The sequence below is a fragment of the Hemisphaericaspora subhashii genome, assembly GCF_019202705.1.
Source record: "Hemisphaericaspora subhashii strain CBS 10753 chromosome Unknown scaffold161, whole genome shotgun sequence".
NCBI classification, from domain to species: domain Eukaryota; kingdom Fungi; phylum Ascomycota; class Pichiomycetes; order Serinales; family Debaryomycetaceae; genus Hemisphaericaspora; species Hemisphaericaspora subhashii.
In genome coordinates this window covers 1-20,885 of record NW_026057238.1, presented here as the reverse complement: position 1 = coordinate 20,885, position 20,885 = coordinate 1, and the positions used below count along the sequence as shown (strand labels likewise).

The following is a 20,885-nucleotide window of genomic DNA, read 5'->3' as shown; positions in this document are numbered from 1 at the left end:
CTGTGGTCTAGATTTGCGCTTTTCCTATTGACATAAACCCTAAGAATTCTTCCACTTTTGCTATTCTAAGCTTGTGTTATTTGATAATGAACCTCTTCAGCTCCATTGATCTTTTCTGGAATAAAAATACGTCTAAAAGTGGATCTGCAAGTTTAGCCAGTTCTATTTGCTAAAGGCATTTCGTTTTGCAAACTTCTGTTACCAAACCTCACAACCCCAAAATCCAAGCCCAAACACAGATTTGAATCACCAATAAAATGAAACACGCTGAGGGTGACGTTTCTCAGTATCGGATAGACCTGAGGACTATATCCTATATGTTAATTTCAAAGATTTTGTTGAAGCATGTGTAAATCATCCTTTAGGGAATTTCACAAAATAGGTCAAATTTTCATTTTTAATCTTATATTCTGTGTATATCACGGGATGCTTATATGAACCATATACATACCCTCCTTTGATTGGACCTGATGGAATCGAAACTGACTCCATCTAGACGCTGATCACATGACTGATTTGATACTCACGTGATTTTAGTGTGATTTTCACGTGAAGTGCGGCGTCGTCCCAATTCCTTCTGTTCGACCCCAGGCTAAGAAGATTTCTATTACTTATGGTAATAACTGTGAAATCAAGGCTAGGTTGGTGTTAGCTTCCTAATTTACACTTGGGATAAGATATATAATTATAACTGAATGATTTTCGTATATTCGAATTGAATTTTGCATCAGTTTGAATATTTGGACAGTTTTTTGCAACAAATTGGTTATTTATTTCGACAGAACTTTCCACACTCCGATATTAAACTGCAAACAACGATCTTTATTTAACCTATCTCTGTTAACTTCTATTTCTGATATAAAAGAATCATATATGAGATGTTTAGAATAGATGGAGCTTAAGATATGAGAGCATGAGAATTTTTTTTATAATTTGCAGTCATTTAAGCAGTCAGTGTTAGGTGGCCGTTGGTCTACTTGGTTCTCGAGGTAGTGAAAAGATGCTTCAGTTATTGAATGATTACTTTTTGAAAAGGTTACTATTTGCTCCTTTCCTTCTCAAATATTTGTGGTTTCATATTTAATCTAATGGTTGCGAAATTCTTGCCCTTTTGAAGTCTACGTTGTTTATTCGCTTATGCTTAATAAGAAGCAAATTTATTCGTGAACTTTATATTGAGAAATAGTGAAAATGAAAATTATACATTTGTATGCACATATATATATCTATCTGAAAATCAATTGATTCTGGCACCTAGAAAGGCTTGGATAGTATTCAGTGAGTCTTGTAAATAGAAATACAGTAAATAGTATATCTATATAGTCATATAATACAATGGTCATGTTAACGACAAGACTAAAATTGGATTGTTGCTTAAAGATCAGCCTCTGATTGTTTCACTTCAATAAATTCTTTAGTCTTACCCCAATAATGCTTAACTTTTTCATTTTGAACCTTTACCATTTCATAATCTAATCTTTGAATAATCGCAGCAAATAAGTTTCTAGTTTCCTTGTTATATAAGACTCTAACCCAATAAAACACTAAAAATAACAATAATTGATATCCAGCACCATTTCTGAAAAAAATAGTACGTAAGAATAAATATCCAATTAATAATAATTCATCATAAGCAATTAAAGATGCAAGGAATTCAGATTCATTTGTAATAGCGGAAATATTCTTAATATTTCCGATATGTAAAATAGCCAAGAAATAATATGGTAAGATCTTAAATGTTGATTTAAATGTAAAAACCCAAACTAAAGCAAGGACAATATATTGGAAATTTTGCTGAGAAAGTAATGTAGCTGGTTTTGGTAAATAACTTAAACCGAACTTATGACTAAAAGTAGCTGTAAGTGCAACAATTGCTCCTACAAATGTCAACCTATATGAAATTGAATTGATATAATATTTATTGGGGATCCATAAAAGTTGAAATAATAAGGAAATTGATCCAAATACAATAGTAGCAATGTGACCACCAAGCCAGATTTTGAATTTTAATGGATCGGTTTCTCTGCTTGTTCTTATTAATTTACGCTTCTTTTGTTGTGTTGCTGGTTCTTCATGATGTTGATTAATGATTGGATGTTCTTCTTTGTCTGTAGATTTATCGGTTGATACCACAGTAGGTTTTACATTTGTAGTTGTGGAAGTATCTGGTGCATTGACGCTCGTAGATGACATGATTCCTGAATTTGAATGCTTTACCAATGGAATAGAAATATCAATTGTGTATGTTAAATTGAAAGAGTTTTATCCTTTCAAAGACTGTTGGTATTCTACCTTGCTGGGTTGTGCGGGTAACGTCACATAAACATCTAGATGTATAATTTCACGTCATTGGTTAACACTTGGATATTTATTTTTCTGTTGTAAGTGTCCGGTTGGCCGACGTCCACATAAATTGATCGCATGAAAGTAATTTCTCCCAAACGATACTGTTAGTGAATGAACTATCTCAATGAACTGAACAAACTACAATAATTCAAAGAGTGGTCAAGGCTAACTGTTATCTATTACAAAAATTACTGATCAGCAGTATATCGATACTAGATTGATATATTGACATTTCCGGGTTTATTATCTATATATAGAACTCTAATACATAATTATTGTTCTTGAATATCCACCGTTTCACTACGCGAGCACACTTCTAGTTCAACAGATTAGAAGTCAAAATAAAAGTTGTTAGGATTTCGAGAGTCAATATTATGGATTAAGGTTCAATCAATTAGTAAGTCAAGCCTAATCAAGAATTAAGTCTTTTTTATAGTCATGTCTGAACCATGATTTAACACCAGATGAAAAATTTTTCTCCCATCAATGATACCACTTAGTGAAAAGATTTTTTGCCACCAAAAAAGGTAAGATGTGGTAGCTAGAACATTAAGTTTAAGATATTCGAAGTCAAGCTAATCCATGCCAATGGAAGCGAACGAATGTATCAAGTTAATTGAATTCTGAAGGATCAAGTGTGAAAAATTATAAGAAAACATCGATTCAACCAAGGAATTTGATATCCAAAATAGGAAGAATCTCAATGTTTACTATGCTGAAAGTAAATTACCTATTACAGAGTTAATGATCGTGGAAACTAATCTATGAGAGTTTATGAATGAAGTTACCAACTGAATTTTGAAAATTTTTGTGTGTTAACTGAGAAGTGACGGAAGAATCTGAGTAACAGTGATGAATTAGATTTTTGCTTGCTATGTTCCAACTGATTGATTTATGATTCTAGTGAAATTGTAATTGTTGAATAGAAGATTTTTAATCGAATGTCCAATTTATGAATGTCGAATTTGAAACGTTAGTTTACTACCTGAAGTAGGGGAGTTTTGGTATTCTCCAAAAATAGTTATTTATTGCATGAATAATTAAACATACTTGAATAGAGAAGTTTTATCAGTTTTAAAAGAGAAATCGGATCAGATTAGTCGTTGTATTTTGTGCAATGAAGATGAATTAGAGAAATTTGATGGACTTTCTAAAATAAAGTGAAACTAGAATGAAATGCAAAGCAATTCTGAAGATGCTGAATTAAGATAGGAAAATATTGAACATACAGGTATCATGGAAGATATCAGAATAATGTACACTTGAGATTGAGATGCTAAACGATAGAAATGTTGTCCACAGATGTGTTTATATACTTAAGGCACTGGATTAGTTGTGTCAAACGTTGAGGGAAAGTTGTATACAAAGATATTCACGGATGAAAGAAGTTCAGAATAAAGTGAAGAAGAATTAATAAAAATGGAAAATTTGCTTGTGGAACGTACTCACTCTGCCAAGACATATGGTAAAATTAGTAGTTAATTATTTGAAATTGCCGTGATCAAAGTTTACTATACATAATGATACAATATGATTCACTAAATAATTAGGTTGAGAAAGCCAATGTCATAATGATGAGAGCCATGAGATAGTGTTACATTTGATATTTTTCGCTGCTAATAAAACTGGATGAATCGGAAATATCTAGGACTATTTTGTATGCTAAAGGTTTGTATGAGAAACGTTTGAAGAGATAATTTTCGGATAGAAATCAGAATCAAGTAAAGCAAGAAAACATTTTTGATATAGTTTGCATTTTATTGAAACACAAGTTAATATGATACGTCAAATGAATACAAAAAAAAAAGTCGCAAAAGAGATCATTGTGATAAGTGTCGTCCAATCGGGATTGATTTCGCTATGAATTACGATTTGCTTATGAAAAATGTTTGCTGGAGGCTTTGTTGAACCAATTATAACGTGAATTGAAGTTGTCTCAAGATACTAATTTGTCAATATTGGAATTATTCATCGTCATGAATTCGATATGCTATTAGATCAGTCCTGAATTGAAAATCCGCTATGATGTTGTCAAATATTAGAATGAGATCAAATTTTATTGTTTTGATAGATACATGTTAGAACAATAGTTGAGGCAATCAAGAAACATGCATTGGATTTTTTTTTTTAAGAAGCGAGTGAAGTCGTGCGATTGTTTTTAATATATTTGCATTTATGATCAAACAGCTGTGAATGCTAATCAAAGAAGATTTTTTAGGTGATTTGTCGCCATATCATATGTCCTCAGTAATGGAAGTTGCAATTTTAAGACCATACTCTTGGTGTGGATGCCAAAGTAAAATGATTGGAAGTCATTTCAATAAGATTAGAATATGTTTGATAGTTCCTTCGGATACGGAACATATTATAATAGTCATATGGTATCAACAAAGCATTATGGAGAGATAGTCATATTCAATATCATATTGTTAAAGAGCATTGTTGTCATTGAGAGCATTTAGATTCTTATGTCGAGAAGCATGATATGTTTGAGAGTACAAGTTAAGCAGCTCAATAAATTGATTAGGGCACTTGAAGAGCCAGAATATTTGGTGCTGAAGTTAATTATGAGTTTTTGATCATGCATAACAAAATTTTGAATTAAGAGTTTAGAATTGAAATTGAGATCAAGATAGCAACAATGGTGTTGTTAGGGGAGAAGCTTCCGAAAGCAACAGCCCAAATGAAAGTACTGTCGCCAAGAAGGTAATTTATATAAGATTGATATAACTAGAATTGATCATGAAGATTTTGAGATAATAACTGAAGTTGTCAACATTAGTGTTGCTCAGGGGGGAAGTTCATGAGAGGAACAACCCAAAGTTGATAACTTAGATACTGCTATAGAAAGTCAACATAATTGAAAAGTTGAAGATGATATGTTAACAACTAACAGAGAGCATCAAAGTAAGTTAGAACCTGATAGAGAAAAAGTCAGATTCAGTAAAGAGTTGAAGATGAAAATTTGTAAACTGATAAGAACGTCAGTGTCATCTGAGAGAATTGGATGACGTAATCGGTCGTGATCTGGAACACCGTGTTGACGGTAGATCATTTGGGATGATCAAGGATACTGTAGAAAACCACATGGAGGTGGAATGCAGTAAGAATGGCAGACACGATCAGACTGGTAATGACGAGATTACTGGTTATTTGGCCTAGAAAGTCAAATACGTCAATAACACCGTGATCAAAGAGGGTCAATGTGTGTGACGATATTAATAACACCGTGATCAAAGAGGGTCAGCGAGTGTATATTACTAGGAGTGATGAAGCTTCTAGAACTTTGATCAATGACGGTCAAAGAATGAAAAACACCGTGATCAAAGAGGGTCATGTGTGATTACTAGTGATAATGAGATTACTAGAACTTTGGTTAGTGAGAATCAAAGATTGGAGACTATGGTTTAGACCAGAAAGTCCAGGAAGAGGAAGAAGGGTGTTGGGCATCCTGAATTCTCGAAACTACTTCGCAGCAGAAACCAGGAAACTGACACAATACTAAAGAAAAGTAAGATATGTCTGAAGGGCAGAGAATGCATATGTCAAAGAGACTCAACAACGATTAGAATATCGAGTAATAGAAGACTATTAAAAATCAAGAGATTAAAATTTATTGAAATCATTTTTAAGTGAAGAAGATAGTGATTGAAAACGAGAGTGAGAACTATATTTATTGTATAAAGTAGCTTGTATGAATATTTTTAGGTTTGAAACAGAATTAAGTTGTTGATTTTATCACTACATGTTTTTTTGGTTTACCACGATTAGATGTTTGAAGGCTATTACCATTGAATTTAATGTTACAATAGATGAATTAGACATCGAGTATGATTATTTGAATGCTGAATTAATTAATATAATTTATGTCGATACACAACCATGTTTTGAAGTTGCAAAGATAGTTTATGATCCAAAACATTGTGTCATTGTTTGAAAATTTGATGAGTTCATAGGAATATTTGTTAAGCTATATTTGCAGAATTGGTGATAAGTTATTTCTAATGAGAAAATGGTCCTAAGCTTATGATTATTATTATTTATTTGGAGATGCTTTTTATAATTTGTGCAAAAAGATTAATTCATTGAAGATGCAGAAGCAAAACTGAAAGGTGAAGTTGATTTTAAGGATTTAGGGGAGAGTTCCTGAATTCTGCTCCAGAAAATATACGAAAACCAAGAATGCCTATTAAATAGCTAGAAAGGAATTCATACTAAAAAGAGTGTCACAAGAGTTTATTCCGATCAGGATAAGAAATCCATAAAATCAATCATTTTGTTCAAAGATGACTATAGAATACTGAAGATAAGAAAGAAGGATTTTCCCATCAAGAATGTGAATAAGGATCAGCAAGAAATTATACAATAAAGATAAATTTGTTATCAGAGTGTTATTATGGTATTGTTTGAACCAGTTATTAGTTATGTCACTGATTTCGTGCACCAGCTTGAGAAGATTATTAGATTGCCTAAAATATGGCAGGTATACACTAAATATCGAAAATGAATGAAGATCCAAAAATTGCTAGATTTAGATTGAAATATTACAGATGCTATCTATGATCAAGAAATTGATATATATTTGTATTTGAAACAAAACGATTTAATTGAACAATTGTGTGATTAGCTAAAACATGAATTACTATTTATTGCCATTATTGAGTGTTACTGAATGTATTACTATGAGAATAGGAAACTCATTGAAGGATTATTATGCTAGTGAAGAAGCACCATTGATTGAATCATTGAAATTGAAACTTCATTTTTAGAAGAAAAATTTTACAGTTAATGAAACTATTGCTGATTATAATTAACTATGGTCAAATATTATCAAGATATTAGTTGAAAGAGACACTTTTGAAACTGCTTGATATGGATTGAAAGATATTCAAGATAATGTGATTTCGCTATATTGAATTAGTACTATGACTAGTATTTTTGCTTTGTTCCCTACTTGGATCAATTAGGTTTTATTTTGATTTACAATTGATTAACTTTGTGTTGAATGTGTCAGCGGATTGGGCTGAAGCTGTCGAAGGAATTATGGGTTACTGAGGGCTTATTTGGGTTTCTGAGGGATCATTGGTACCGCGGTTTTTTAAGGTTAGAATACAATCTGTCAATGCCTCTCGGTCAGTGACGAGATTAGGGGAGTGTTGGTATTCTACCTTGCTGGGTTGTGCGGGTAACGTCACATAAACATCTAGATGTATAATTTCACGTCATTGGTTAACACTTGGATATTTATTTTTCTGTTGTAAGTGTCCGGTTGGCCGACGTCCACATAAATTGATCGCATGAAAGTAATTTCTCCCAAACGATACTGTTAGTGAATGAACTATCTCAATGAACTGAACAAACTACAATAATTCAAAGAGTGGTCAAGGCTAACTGTTATCTATTACAAAAATTACTGATCAGCAGTATATCGATACTAGATTGATATATTGACATTTCCGGGTTTATTATCTATATATAGAACTCTAATACATAATTATTGTTCTTGAATATCCACCGTTTCACTACGCGAGCACACTTCTAGTTCAACAAAGACAAGCAACTGAAATTTTATGTTATATGCAGGATGGCTGTCAAAATACATTCAAGCCATCAAAATAAATCAAAACACAATGACAACCACTTTTGTTGATTCATTTCTTAATCACTCTACTTTACATAGTTAAACAAAATATGGATTTAATGACGATTGATTACAACAGTTATCCCAACTTAACTGAATTAGAAGCTAAAGTATTAACAGAATATCAAAAAATCAATAATTTAATACTTCAATTAAATGATGAAGTATTAAAATTAACTCATGAATCATTTGATAAAGAAGATAAATGTAATTCACATCAGTTGAAAGATAACTTAAGAAATTTAGAAGAGAAGTTTGTGTTGGTTGATCGTCTTTTTAAAACTTCTGTTTATTCTTTATATTTGGATAGAAATGAAGTAGATGATAAGAATCAAGAAGATGAACAAGATTATGAAAATGAATTGCAACTGGATAACTACTAGTTAGAAGGAAGAGACAAGTGACAGTTACTTTATTTGAGACTATAAAGCCTAGGTTTTCAATTTCATTATATTGAACATGATCCATTTTAATAATGTGAATCCAAATGCTTCCCTGTAAGAGTAAACAACAGGACTCAGCATATTCAAACTATAGTACATTCATATGAGTTTTTTTGAATGACAAGAAATGATGCCCCGGAGCATTCCAAAAGAAAGTGCTCCTAGTACACACCAGTTATGTTGACATCCATTAACAATGACTTTATTGTCGGAAAGACTATTCCTAGATGTTATAATGAAGTGCTGGCAGATGCATTCTACAACTTACTTTATAGATATATAGACAGTATTAAACTCCCAATGAAGCTTGACGAACATGAGAAATCTTGCATAGTTTACCTAAAAAACTCCCCCATTTTCATAAGTTTTCCCCCCATAATTAGAAATAAAGTTTTTTGTTTTTATTAAACAGTGCATATACAGTATTATTTTTCCAGAGTCAATTTAATTAAAAAGGGAGAAGAAGAAAAAAATTAAAATGGTCTCATCATATCATCTCCGTAATAAAATTATCATTGTTGAAAAATTTGAAAAATTTCAGTTCCTTCTTCTTCTTCTTCTTTCAATTGAATAAAGCACTCAATTGCTAAACTATTTACATTACATTCATACAACATGTCAGACAACGACAAATACTCAACTCCATTATCTTCAAGATATGCATCTGAAGAAATGTCAAAAATCTTCTCCCTTAGAAATAGATTTTCAACTTGGAGAAGATTATGGTTAACTTTAGCAATTGCTGAAAAAGAAATGGGTCTTTCTGTCATCACCGATGAAGCAATTGAACAAATGAAACAAAATTTAGAAATCTCCGATAAAGAAATTGAAGATGCCGCCAAGGAAGAAGCAATTGTTAGACATGATGTTATGGCTCATGTTCATGTTTTTGGTAATACTTGTCCAGCTGCTTCTGGTATTATCCATTTAGGTGCTACTTCTTGTTTCGTTACTGATAATGCCGATTTAATCTTCTTGAGAGATGCTTATGATGTTGTTATTCCAAAATTAGTTAATGTTATTGATAGATTAAGTAAATTTGCTTTAGAACATAAAGATTTACCTGTTTTAGGTTGGACTCATTTCCAACCAGCTCAATTAACTACTGTTGGTAAAAGAGCCACTTTATGGATTCAAGAATTATTATGGGATTTAAGAAATATGGTTAGAGCTAGAAATGATATTGGTTTAAGAGGTGTTAAAGGAACAACTGGTACTCAAGCTTCTTTCTTATCATTATTCCATGGTAATCATGATAAAGTTGAAGCTTTAGATAAACGTTTAGTCGAATTATTAGGTTTCGATATTGTTTATCCAGTTACTGGTCAAACTTATTCTCGTAAGATTGATATTGATGTTTTGGCTCCATTAGCTTCTTTTGGTGCTACTGCTCATAAATTTGCTACTGATATTAGATTATTAGCTAATTTGAAAGAAGTTGAAGAACCATTTGAAAAATCTCAAATTGGATCTTCTGCTATGGCTTATAAGAGAAATCCAATGAGATGTGAACGTGTTTGTTCTTTAGCTAGACATTTAGGTGGATTATTCAGCGATGCTGTCCAAACTGCTTCTGTTCAATGGTTTGAACGTACTCTTGATGATTCTGCAATTAGAAGAATCTCATTACCTTCTGCATTCTTAACTGTTGATATTTTATTGTCTACCATGTTAAATATCACTTCTGGTTTAGTTGTTTATCCAAAGGTTATTGAAAGAAGAATTAATTCCGAATTACCATTTATGGCTACTGAAAATATCATTATGGCTATGGTTGAAAAAGGTGGAAGTAGACAAGATTGTCATGAAGAAATTAGAGTCTTATCTCATCAAGCAAGTGCTGTTGTTAAACAAGAAGGTGGTGATAATGATTTAATTGAAAGAATTAAAAAGACTGAATATTTCAAACCAATTTGGAATGATTTGGATACTTTATTAGATCCAAGTACTTTTGTTGGTAGAGCTCCTCAACAAACTGAAAAATTCATTAAGGAAGATGTTGCTAATGCTTTGAAACCTTTTGAAAAACATATTACTACTGAAAGTGTCGCCTTAAAGGTTTAGAGATTGTTCTATGTTTGTACTTGGTAACTCTGTTTTTATTTCGTTTTTAGTTTGCATTTGTTTTTGAATATTCATATGGTTTTTATTTAAATGATGGAACTCTCTCTTTATTATATGCCTGAATTTTGTAGAGAAATATTCTTCTTATTCGGAAGTAAATAATTGACGTAGGAGTGTATTTCAAAATTTCTTGTTTACTAAACTAGCTTTGATTTCCTCCTTTTAGAAAGATAAAGCTGGCGACCATAATATCACCTGAAAGTTGCCTTGGGAAAGTTAGATTATTCCAGGAATTGTTATATTTCTTGGAACTAAAATTCAAATATCTAACTTTCAATAACGCCTTGATAATTTTCATAAATACAAAACTATGTAGTTAAACGTGGCGTTACCAATCTTGATACGCTTTTTAAGCTAGTTACATCGTTCGATGGCTGCAAAATTAATTTCCTAATATGGTTTGCAATGGGAAAAAATCTTGTGTTGTCAAATTAATCTTGTATTGCCAAATTTAATCATGTTAAAAACAATATCAAAATAAATGTTATTCTTAAGAACTCACACCACTCATTTTCTTGGTCAACCAGTTTGTATAAATACAAGAGTATTTCCATGCTATATGATTTGGGTAGTTCTTTTTTTTATCTATCAATAAAACCCAACAATTCCAATATGAAGAAGTTTTTCTACTCATTATTATTATTATTTTCAATTGCAGCCGTTTCTGCAGAAGATGATGAAGATCTCGCATTTTTACAATGTGATCCAACCTGTGCTGAAACTCTTGAAATCCAACAGAGGGAATGTGGTTCATCAACAGATGTTGCAGTAGTTGTTGCCTGTCTTTGTGAGTTAGGTTTAGATTTCTGGAATCCATTTGCTGAATGTACTTTTAAATGTGATGACCAAATTCCTCAAACTTATTCGAGAAATGGTGAGACTTATAAGGCATTTTATTGTTCTGCTGCTCAAGAACTTCTTCAAAATGTTGCTGCTGAAGCCGAGAGTCCTTCAAGTACCGCTGCTCAATCTTCAAGTACTGTTGTTCAATCTTCAAGTACTGTTGTTCAATCTTCAAGTGTTGTTCAACCTTCAAGTGTTGCTGAATCGTCCAGTGCTGCCGAACCTGCTGCTGAACCGGCTGCTGAACCTGCTGTTGAACCTGCTGCTGAACCTGCTGCTGAACCTGCTGCTGAACCGCCAAGCGATGCTCAATCTTCAGGCGTTGTCGAAGAATCTTCAAGCGCTAGTACCGAGAACACTGTTTCTATTGAAGAAACAATATACGACGGTTCTGCTGGTTCTATGTTGGTAGCTCGTACTTTGATGTATTTGGCAGCAGCTGCTGCTTTTATCTAAGGCATCAAGCAGGATAAGTAGATATGTAATTCTTTGTAGCCTTTAAACTTCTTAATACCAGTCTTAATAAACTATTGTCTATTCTATTCAATAGAAGTTTCAATAAATTGAACAAAATTCACTCTTTCTGTCAAATGTTTCACAAAACTGAGAATTGAACAATTAGGCTGTGGATTTCGCAAGATGGACCTATGAACGTGGCGCCAATAAAATTTTAAGGTAACTATGAGTTTATCGAATTGTAATTATACTTAGCCAGGTTTCAGAATTGGAAGCGTTTCTTCATTAGGAATTAAAAAAGTATTTTTAGGTACTGTAGATAGTAGACAATTATCAACTCATACAAAAAAAGGAGACTATGTAGCAAATAGAATGAAGCGGAATTATAATTCCCTCCCAAGCTGACACAAAACTATAAAGTAATAACTCCGACAATGACATATGCATCTCCAACAACACAACATCATTATCACTCTTCTTATGATTTAACTTATTCAACAAATATGAACAAACAAAGAAAAGACACAATTGTTTCAAATATAGAAACGTTAAAATTGGCCATGTCTCGTATTTCACATGGCAAGAAAGAAAGAAAACAAACTTTGCCTATTTGATAACAATGGGGCTAGGAGGGGCATAATCTCACAAAGTGGAGATTAAAAGAATTCTCAATACAATGGTTACAATATTTTTTTTACAATTACTTGACGGGAAGAATCTCTTTTAAATAATAATTATCCGTACCTTAAAAATTAATTAATTACAAACAATAAATTTAATTATGGAAGGAAGAGGAGGAGGCAGAGGAGAAATCAGATTTTAATTTTAATTTAAATACAATAGAAAATGCCTCTCTCTTTATGTTTTCTCTTACAGACTTTCTTATTAAGATCTAGAAACCAAGCACTTCGATTGTAATGTCATTATCATCAGTTCTTATATCCAATTGGTATATTGTATTCACAGTAGTAATCATTTCCCATATAGTTGGGAAACGATTATATGCCAAACATTTAATGAAAAAGTTTGGTGCTCAACCTTGTACTAATATAGATTATGATGGTTATCTTGGTTTTAAACTTGGATTAAAAGCATTAAGAACTAAAAGAGAAGGAAGAGCAGTAGAATTCAATATTGCAAGATTTAAAGCAATGCCACATCCTGAAGTTCCTACTTTTACAACATATATATTTGGTTTCCCAGTCATTCAAACTAAAGATCCAGAGAATATTAAAGCAATATTGGCTACTCAATTTGAAGATTTTTCCCTTGGTTTAAGATTTAAGTTCTTTAAGCCAGTATTGGGATTAGGTATTTTCACAGTAGATGGTGAAGCTTGGAAACATTCTCGAGCAATGTTAAGACCACAATTTACTAGAGATCAAATTTCTAGAATTAAATCATTGGAACCACATTTTATTAATTTAAAGAAACATATTGATAAGAATAAAGGACAATTTTTTGATATTCAAGAATTATTCTTTAGATTTACTGTTGATTCAGCTACTGAATTCTTATTTGGAGAAAGTGTTTCCTCTCTTTGTGATGAAGCTATTGGATATAATAGTGAACAGTTTGATTTTGATTGTAGAAAAGAATTCCCAGAAGCTTTTAATAAATCACAAGTATATCTTGCTACTAGATCAATATTACAAAGACTTTATTGGTTAGTAGACAATAGTGAATTTAGAGAATGTACCCGTATTGTCCATAAGTTTGCTGACCACTATGTTCAAAAAGCTCTTGCTGCAACCAAAGAAGAATTAGAAAAAGAAAGTGATAAATATACATTTTTATATGAATTGGTTAAACAAACTAGAAATCCAACGGTTTTACGTGATGAATCTTTAAATATCTTAGTTGCCGGTAGAGATACAACTGCTGGTTTATTAGCATTTGCAATCTTTGAAATGGCAAGAAATCCAGATATGTGGGCTAAATTACGTGAAGAAATCTTAACCAATTTCCAAAATAATCTTGAAGATATCACTTTTGAAAATTTAAAGAAATGTGAATACTTAAAAGCTGTCCTTAATGAAACATTAAGAATGTATCCTAGTGTTCCAAGAAACGGACGTATTGCAACTAGAGATACTACATTACCAAGAGGTGGAGGTCCAGACGGTCAATCACCAATCTTGGTACGTAAAGGACAAGCAGTGGGTTATGTCATCAATGCAACCCATGTAGATGAAACTTATTATGGTAAAGATGCAGGTATTTATAGACCAGAAAGATGGTTTGAATCACAAGTTAGAAAATTGGGATGGGCATTCTTGCCATTTAATGGTGGACCTAGAATTTGTTTAGGTCAACAATTTGCATTGACTGAAGCTTCATATGTTATGACTATGTTGGCATTGAATTATGAACATTTACTGTTGGAACCAAGTAGTGAATATCCTCCAAAGAAATTGTTACATTTGACTATGTGTTTAGATGATGGTGTTAACATTAAGATGGAATAATTCAACTAGCAATTATTATTTATCTATGCTTTCTATTTATAATTTATATCGTTTGTATTTACGTTTTTAAAATGTTGAGATCCAATATGCATATACTGTACGAATATACCCATTGATACCAGAAGTAAATGGTGGCTACTGACCGAAGAGTCATCTGCTATAAGCTTTCGCCATAAATCTGGTCCTTGTAGAAGTTGTCGTGTCAAAGAGAACAACTGTGGGAAATGTGAGAGAAATGAGACATCCCCGGCGTCTGCTAACAAACACAACGATGCATCTTAACTCGTACTACTTAGTGGATGTTGTAAGTGAACATTTTTTGGTTGCAAGGGCCTTGCCTTGCGTTGCTAACAACTCATTAAAAAAATTACATTGTTTATCATTATTCCCAATTAGGAAACTGGAACCCAAAAAAAAAAAAATTTATCAGGGATAAACGAAGTACATTGGAAGGGGTTCAGAAAAGATAAAACTGATAGCAAATTAGCAATTGAGGTCACTTGAAAATCCCTTACTAACTAACAATTTCGATGCCTGTTTTTAGACCATACGGTGGAGAAGATCTTCGTCTAGTAAGTGATCTATCTCGATTTGATTATGAGCAAGGTCATCCTCAAAAGATTCGAAGTAGAAACGCAACCCCAACTGACCCTTCAAGTAAGATAACAGTGAATACTATAATTCCATTATATTCAACCAAGATTGAAGATGGCAATGAATACAATGCATTACCTGATAAGGATCTACCACCTGAACCACAACCAGGAATGCATCCTTACAAAATGATGAAAGTTCATTATACACCTCCTCCTACTATAGCGAATAAGCCATCAATACCTCAAATACAAGTACAGAAAGTAAGACAACCAAAGATGATATCTGTAGGTGTTCAAGTAACTCCCAAGACCCAAGATCCTACACCCAAATCGCCAACCCAAATTGTAACTGTTCCCAAGGATGGAATAATATCTAATGAATTACCAGCCATGTTACAACCAACTGATGTACTTGGAGGTTCAACAAGACTGAGTATCTCATCTCGCCAAAAACAATTGGAACATGATTTAATCAAGAATGTTATGAATCGACCATTACTTAAAATTAAAGCTGATAGATTTGGACCTGATTGGGAAGATAAATATATTGTTATCTCAACTAATTTCTTTTTATATTTATTAGAAGTTAGTTCCTCAATTATTGAAATTGTTATAGCTTCAATCTTATTGGATCAAGATTATTTTATATCGAAAAATATTTATCGATATTTCATTGCTGATGGGGTTTTGACATTGATTATTGCCTTGATGTTAATTTGTCGATTATTGGATTTTGAGAAGAGAAATGGAAGTTTTTATTGTTTAGCGGCAACAATTATGAAATTCGTATCATTTATCCTAATCATATCAACTGTTTTCCCACAAGCTTCATATCCAACTCGAGAAGATTGGCATCTTAGAAGAACAGTTGGGGCATTTATAATCATATCTACGTTCCTTTGGGTTATGAATTTGATAATGTTTTTGACTACCTTGTATATTTCAAGATTGAATCTATTGGAAGATTTGAACTTTGATTATAGTACTAAAGGGTTAAGTGATGAATTTAATAAACCTAAAAAGGACAGAAAGAAACTGGAACCAAAGGCTGAAGAACAATTACAAGAATTCTTTTTGAATGAAAATGGTGAAATGTATGCATTGACTGAAGATTGGGAAAAGGAACAATATAAAACGCATAATAAGATCTTAGTATATACCTTTTGAATAGAAACAATCCTTCTGTATAAAGACAATTAGAGTAATAAACCATAATTTAATGAATTGACTTTCCAGTCAGGCTAAATTTTTTTTTGCCTTCAAAATTTTGGGTGCAAAAAATTGCATTGAGTTTTTTTTAATTGTAAAAATTTCATTTGTGGTTTTTTATTGCAATATCATATTAAAATACTCAACAACAAAGGCTATCATAATAATTACCAATTCTATCACAACCATGAAGACTTTCACAGTAATGCTAGGATATATTATTGTTGCTACCTATTCCTTGATGCTTCCAGCTGATTGGTCCGGTATTGTCAAACCAACTCTCTTGGGTCTAAGAGACACCAAACTACGATTATCAAATTCATTACAATCCCTAATGACTACAAAAGGATTGGGATCTAGCTTTACACAATTATCACATTCTCCTTCAAATTATACTTCTGCTTCAATTAGTGAGTTTAATAAATCTAGTGTTGATTCTGATGATTTGATTTTTATTCCCAAAGAATTAATGAATCCACCTATGTTTGCAACATTAGGATTAAATAATTTGTTTCATGATATTCAATGGTTAAATTTATCTAATACCCAACAATTAATAATTCCCAAAATTACTGAATTTCAATCGATGTTTATATTTAATACTAGTGGAGAACCAATTTTACAATTTCCTAATAGTGCAAAACAAAGAATGAATCATTATTCAAGTGGTTCTTTACATAATTGGGGGAAAGTATTTAGTAAATCAGTTCCATTCACTTTACCTAATTTATTAGAATTAGTTGATTATTATATGATTATACCATCAAATCATTATTTCGATTCATTGAAATCAAATCATACTTCAGTTTATATTAAGAGTTTGATAACTATTCCTAGAGAGAAATTACCAATTTTCAGACCAAGCTTAACTGGTGACAAACCAATGGTAGTTTTCATGTTTAATCAAACTAGTACATCATTTGTCAGTGACGATAAATTGAAAAATACTCCAATTTTCACTATAAAGAATTATTTAGCCTATCCTCAAGATGTTTCCCATAAAGTATCAGCCAGTGTTTCCAATTTCTTTGACAAATTAGCCAAGCTGTGGCTCAAATCAATCAATTATGAAAGTTTAATCCATGCAGTATATTGTAATTTAAATGTAGCTGATAATCACAAAGAAGAAGATAGTTATTGTTTAAAGATTCAAGATGATGAACAAAGTGTCCATATTTTCCCAGCATTCTATGAACTTGCAGCACCTTCCATAAGTTCTTTCCTGCCCCAGCAAAGTTCTCAAAAATCGCAATTACTTCTGAACCAAGAAGTTGAACAACAACTGCTTCATCAGACATATTATGATCTTAGGGAACATGTTTCGAATAGTCATCATTTGTTGAAACAAAAGACAAAACAATTGGTATCAAAACGTGATAAATATAATGAAGGAAATAATAGTACTGCCACAGAGATTGAATTACAAGCATTAAGACAGATTCATGATAAGTTAAGTCATGGTGCTGGGAAATTTAATGAGTTTAGTTATGAATTTGTTCATGATCCAAAAGTAACTATTGAAAAAGTTGATGAAAAGGTTGATAATAAGGTAGATGCTACTGTGACTAGAATTATAAATAAAAAAGATCACGTGAAAATGAAAGCGGATGAGAAGAAGACGGTTTTTATTAAGGAAGTTGAAGATAAATTGGATACTTTGGATGATAAAACTGACCTAATTGCTGATGCGATCAAGAGAAAGAAGAATGAATTGAAGAAATATAGAATCCGTCCTAAAGTTTTTGAAAAGCTGGAAGCTATAACATATTATACTGATGATGATTGTGATGATGAAAAGGATGGTAAGTTTTCATTTATAGATGAACTTAATGCTGCAAAGGAAGATATTCCTGATGATATTCCTGATATGTCAATCTATGAGAATGATATAGAATATATAAACAAAAGAGATGATCTTTATGAAGAATATGAACAAATCACTCAAAATCCTGACGGAACAATTTTAGTACCTTTTTCAATGTGGAAATTAGCTGAAGCTGAATCAACTAGTCCTAGGAAAAAGACATATAGTCAAATTATCAATATGGATTTGGTTAAACCGTTTTCAAAGAGGGGGAGTATGATTCAAGCCATGGCTTCAGCAAATGATACCGATTGTCAACCAATCACTTGGTATAACATCTTCCATTATAGTATTTTTGGTGAGCCTAAGTTTTGTAATGACAGTTAGCTAGTTTCTTTCTTTTATATTAATATTTATAATTTTCTTTTAATTAAATAAATAAATTATATCACTTTATAAGAAGATGTTTCAGTAAAAATACAATACAAAATACATTTCTATACTAAAACTATCGAAATCCACCTAAAAGACAATAATAATAAAAAAAAACTATATAAAATTCACACGACTATCACTCCTACTATTAGAATAACTTGCAGGCCCACTGCTTTCACTACCTAAGAATGGATTCAGTGCATTTCGACTTTGTGGCCCCGAAGCCGGTCCACTATACCCACTAGGAGCATTATATCCTCTATGAGCGTTATATGGATTTCCACCAATTGTGGAATTAGGTTGAATAGGTTCCACTCTATCATAACTTGGTTCAGAATAAACACGGGATGCATTTTGAGTAGGACCAAACATAGACAATTCATCATCATATACGGAATCATTCTCAGATTTACCATTAAGACCTTGTTCCCCATTAGTTCCACCATGTTCATGTCCCTTCATTGCGGTTGCTCCTAATGCCATTAGTTCCAAATCTTCATTTGGATTAGCTTGTCCTTGATTGGCAGCATTTCCATCCTTACCGAATCTAGGTAAGAATGAAACTCTATCATCTTTCATTGGTTGATATCTTGCGTCAGGATTCTTGTAAAGTAAAGCCAAGACACATGTCACGATGGTGAAAATAAGTAAGAACAAGGCAAAGACGGCATTAAGTACGAAATAAACCACTGCCATAACCGATGAAACAACTTGTGGTTGACGGAAGATGTTGGAGAAAAACATAAAGAATAATGCATTGATAGTATTGATGACGGCAATTGTAATATTGAATATATTGGTTCTTTTATCCATAAACGGACGGAGCCAACAAACAAGAACAAGGAAGGCCAATTCAATGACAAACACAATAACTGATTGTGCCATCCCTTGACTTTGTAATAATGCAACAAATAATGATTTGAGGAAGATGTAGACTAAGGCAGCTAAGATGAAATAGTAACAATCAGCACGATATTGCACATAAAGGAATCCAAAACGGTTAAGGAATTTACCATCTCCATATAATAAGTAAGCTGGGTTTTTAAATTCACGTACAGATTCACGACCCTTAAGATAAACTCTCGCAGCGGCTTGTATCAATAATGCCAATGTGATAACCAATAAGAATACAGCAACAACGACAGTACCAACAGAGTCTCTAGATGTGAACTCCCAAAGACAAAATAAACAGATTTGTGGTAATGCCAACACGAATAAACGATACAAGGTACCTTTGATAATCGAAGCCCATTGTTGACGGTATTCATTGAATTTCCCTTCATTCATCAAATTGGATCTGATTAAAATTTCAATTACCGCTTTAAATAACATCAAACATACAATCATGACAAATGCAAAGAAGAACAAAAAGATAATAGCTGTCATGAACAAGTCAGTGATTTCAATACCAGCTAAATAAGATACTCTTTGAATACCTCTCAAGACAAGAATTTTTCCCGATAGTTGAGGATCTTTTTCATTTGTTGAATATAAATCTGGGTTAAGACTATCCGAAGTTGCACCTGCAGCTTCCAAGGTAATAGTCGCACGTTTAACAATATCTTTCAGGGGAATATTGGTAAATTTAATTAACAGACCCCAGAATTGTTGTGCGGCACGTTTAACGAATTTTTGAACTGATACAGAAATATAATTTGTGTCAAGAATATCAGTTGGGGTTCCACCTGTAGATTGAACATACCAATTAGCAATGTCTTGAACAAAACCAACTCTGACAATACCCATTGACCAAACGAAGTTTTGTGCCCAAGCAGCAGCAATTGGAGGGACTCTGGCAACGGCCATCATAGCAGTTATTACCAATGATTGGAAATAAATGAAAAGTGACATAGAATTGGATGCAATATGGGCTGCAGTACTAGAATGACCAATAACTGATACTACCCCAGAAGTAATAACCCCTAAACCTGCGATTGCTGCAATTGGCCATGCTGCATATTTAGTTGCGACGGTTTTTCCATTTGATAATCTTGCTTCGACACAAGCTAACAGTTCAAAAGTTTTTGCGTCATAGATAATGACTCTTACACTTGCATCTAAATCGGGGATAGTATAAGCTATCCCAGGAATTTGACTAGTAACTGATTCACCGATAGTATATTGGGAATTTAAATCTAAATGTCCACTAGTTAAGGGACATAATGGATTATTTTTAGATTGACCATCGTCATAACTGATATCACAAAGTGATATATTTCTTTGTAAGACATTTAATCCATAAGTAATTAAATTGACATTTGCTCCAACCTCGACATTATTTATACTTGAAAGAGCAGTAACATGGAAATAAAATGTATTATTATGAGGGAAAAATGTGATATCGAAATATGATGCTGAAAATTGGGAATTTTCCATACAAGTTAATAACGATGTTGATTCAATATAATTCTCTGCATGAGCATATTCCAATAAGGATAGTAACCACACGAATGGTATTAAGAATAACATGATGTATGTGATATGTGATAATATAAATATGAAATGAGGTTCTCTCTAGAT

At 32.4% G+C, this 20,885-nt stretch overlaps 8 protein-coding genes across 8 annotated transcripts; 6 read left to right on the top strand and 2 right to left on the bottom strand. All coding sequences in view use genetic code 12, as the record gives it.

Annotated features, from left to right (window-relative positions):
- Positions 1–1,374: 1,374 nt before the first annotated feature.
- Positions 1,375–2,193, bottom strand: J8A68_001933 (uncharacterized protein; the record flags this gene model as incomplete). Its single annotated transcript, XM_049405629.1, has 1 exon — positions 1,375–2,193. The coding sequence occupies one exon, from the start codon at positions 2,191–2,193 to the stop codon at positions 1,375–1,377; it is 819 nt and encodes a 272-aa protein (XP_049264778.1).
- A 5,844-nt stretch (positions 2,194–8,037) lies between these two features.
- On the top strand, positions 8,038–8,370 carry DAD3 (Dad3p; the record flags this gene model as incomplete). Its single annotated transcript, XM_049405628.1, has 1 exon — positions 8,038–8,370. One exon carries the CDS (start codon positions 8,038–8,040, stop codon positions 8,368–8,370), a length of 333 nt encoding a protein of 110 aa, XP_049264777.1.
- Positions 8,371–9,045: 675 nt separating this feature from the next.
- On the top strand, positions 9,046–10,494 carry ADE13 (adenylosuccinase; the record flags this gene model as incomplete). Its single annotated transcript, XM_049405627.1, has 1 exon — positions 9,046–10,494. The coding sequence occupies one exon, from the start codon at positions 9,046–9,048 to the stop codon at positions 10,492–10,494; it is 1,449 nt and encodes a 482-aa protein (XP_049264776.1).
- Positions 10,495–11,166: 672 nt separating this feature from the next.
- J8A68_001930 (uncharacterized protein) lies at positions 11,167–11,853 on the top strand (the record flags this gene model as incomplete). The annotated part of the gene is made up of 1 exon (XM_049405626.1): positions 11,167–11,853. One exon carries the CDS (start codon positions 11,167–11,169, stop codon positions 11,851–11,853), a length of 687 nt encoding a protein of 228 aa, XP_049264775.1.
- A 917-nt stretch (positions 11,854–12,770) lies between these two features.
- ALK8 (Alk8p) lies at positions 12,771–14,321 on the top strand (the record flags this gene model as incomplete). Its single annotated transcript, XM_049405625.1, has 1 exon — positions 12,771–14,321. One exon carries the CDS (start codon positions 12,771–12,773, stop codon positions 14,319–14,321), a length of 1,551 nt encoding a protein of 516 aa, XP_049264774.1.
- A 530-nt stretch (positions 14,322–14,851) lies between these two features.
- Positions 14,852–16,084, top strand: J8A68_001928 (uncharacterized protein; the record flags this gene model as incomplete). Its single annotated transcript, XM_049405624.1, has 1 exon — positions 14,852–16,084. One exon carries the CDS (start codon positions 14,852–14,854, stop codon positions 16,082–16,084), a length of 1,233 nt encoding a protein of 410 aa, XP_049264773.1.
- A 229-nt stretch (positions 16,085–16,313) lies between these two features.
- On the top strand, positions 16,314–18,317 carry J8A68_001927 (uncharacterized protein; the record flags this gene model as incomplete). The annotated part of the gene is made up of 1 exon (XM_049405623.1): positions 16,314–18,317. The coding sequence occupies one exon, from the start codon at positions 16,314–16,316 to the stop codon at positions 18,315–18,317; it is 2,004 nt and encodes a 667-aa protein (XP_049264772.1).
- A 162-nt stretch (positions 18,318–18,479) lies between these two features.
- Positions 18,480–20,834, bottom strand: FLC2 (flavin adenine dinucleotide transporter; the record flags this gene model as incomplete). Its single annotated transcript, XM_049405621.1, has 1 exon — positions 18,480–20,834. The coding sequence occupies one exon, from the start codon at positions 20,832–20,834 to the stop codon at positions 18,480–18,482; it is 2,355 nt and encodes a 784-aa protein (XP_049264771.1).
- Positions 20,835–20,885: the final 51 nt, after the last annotated feature.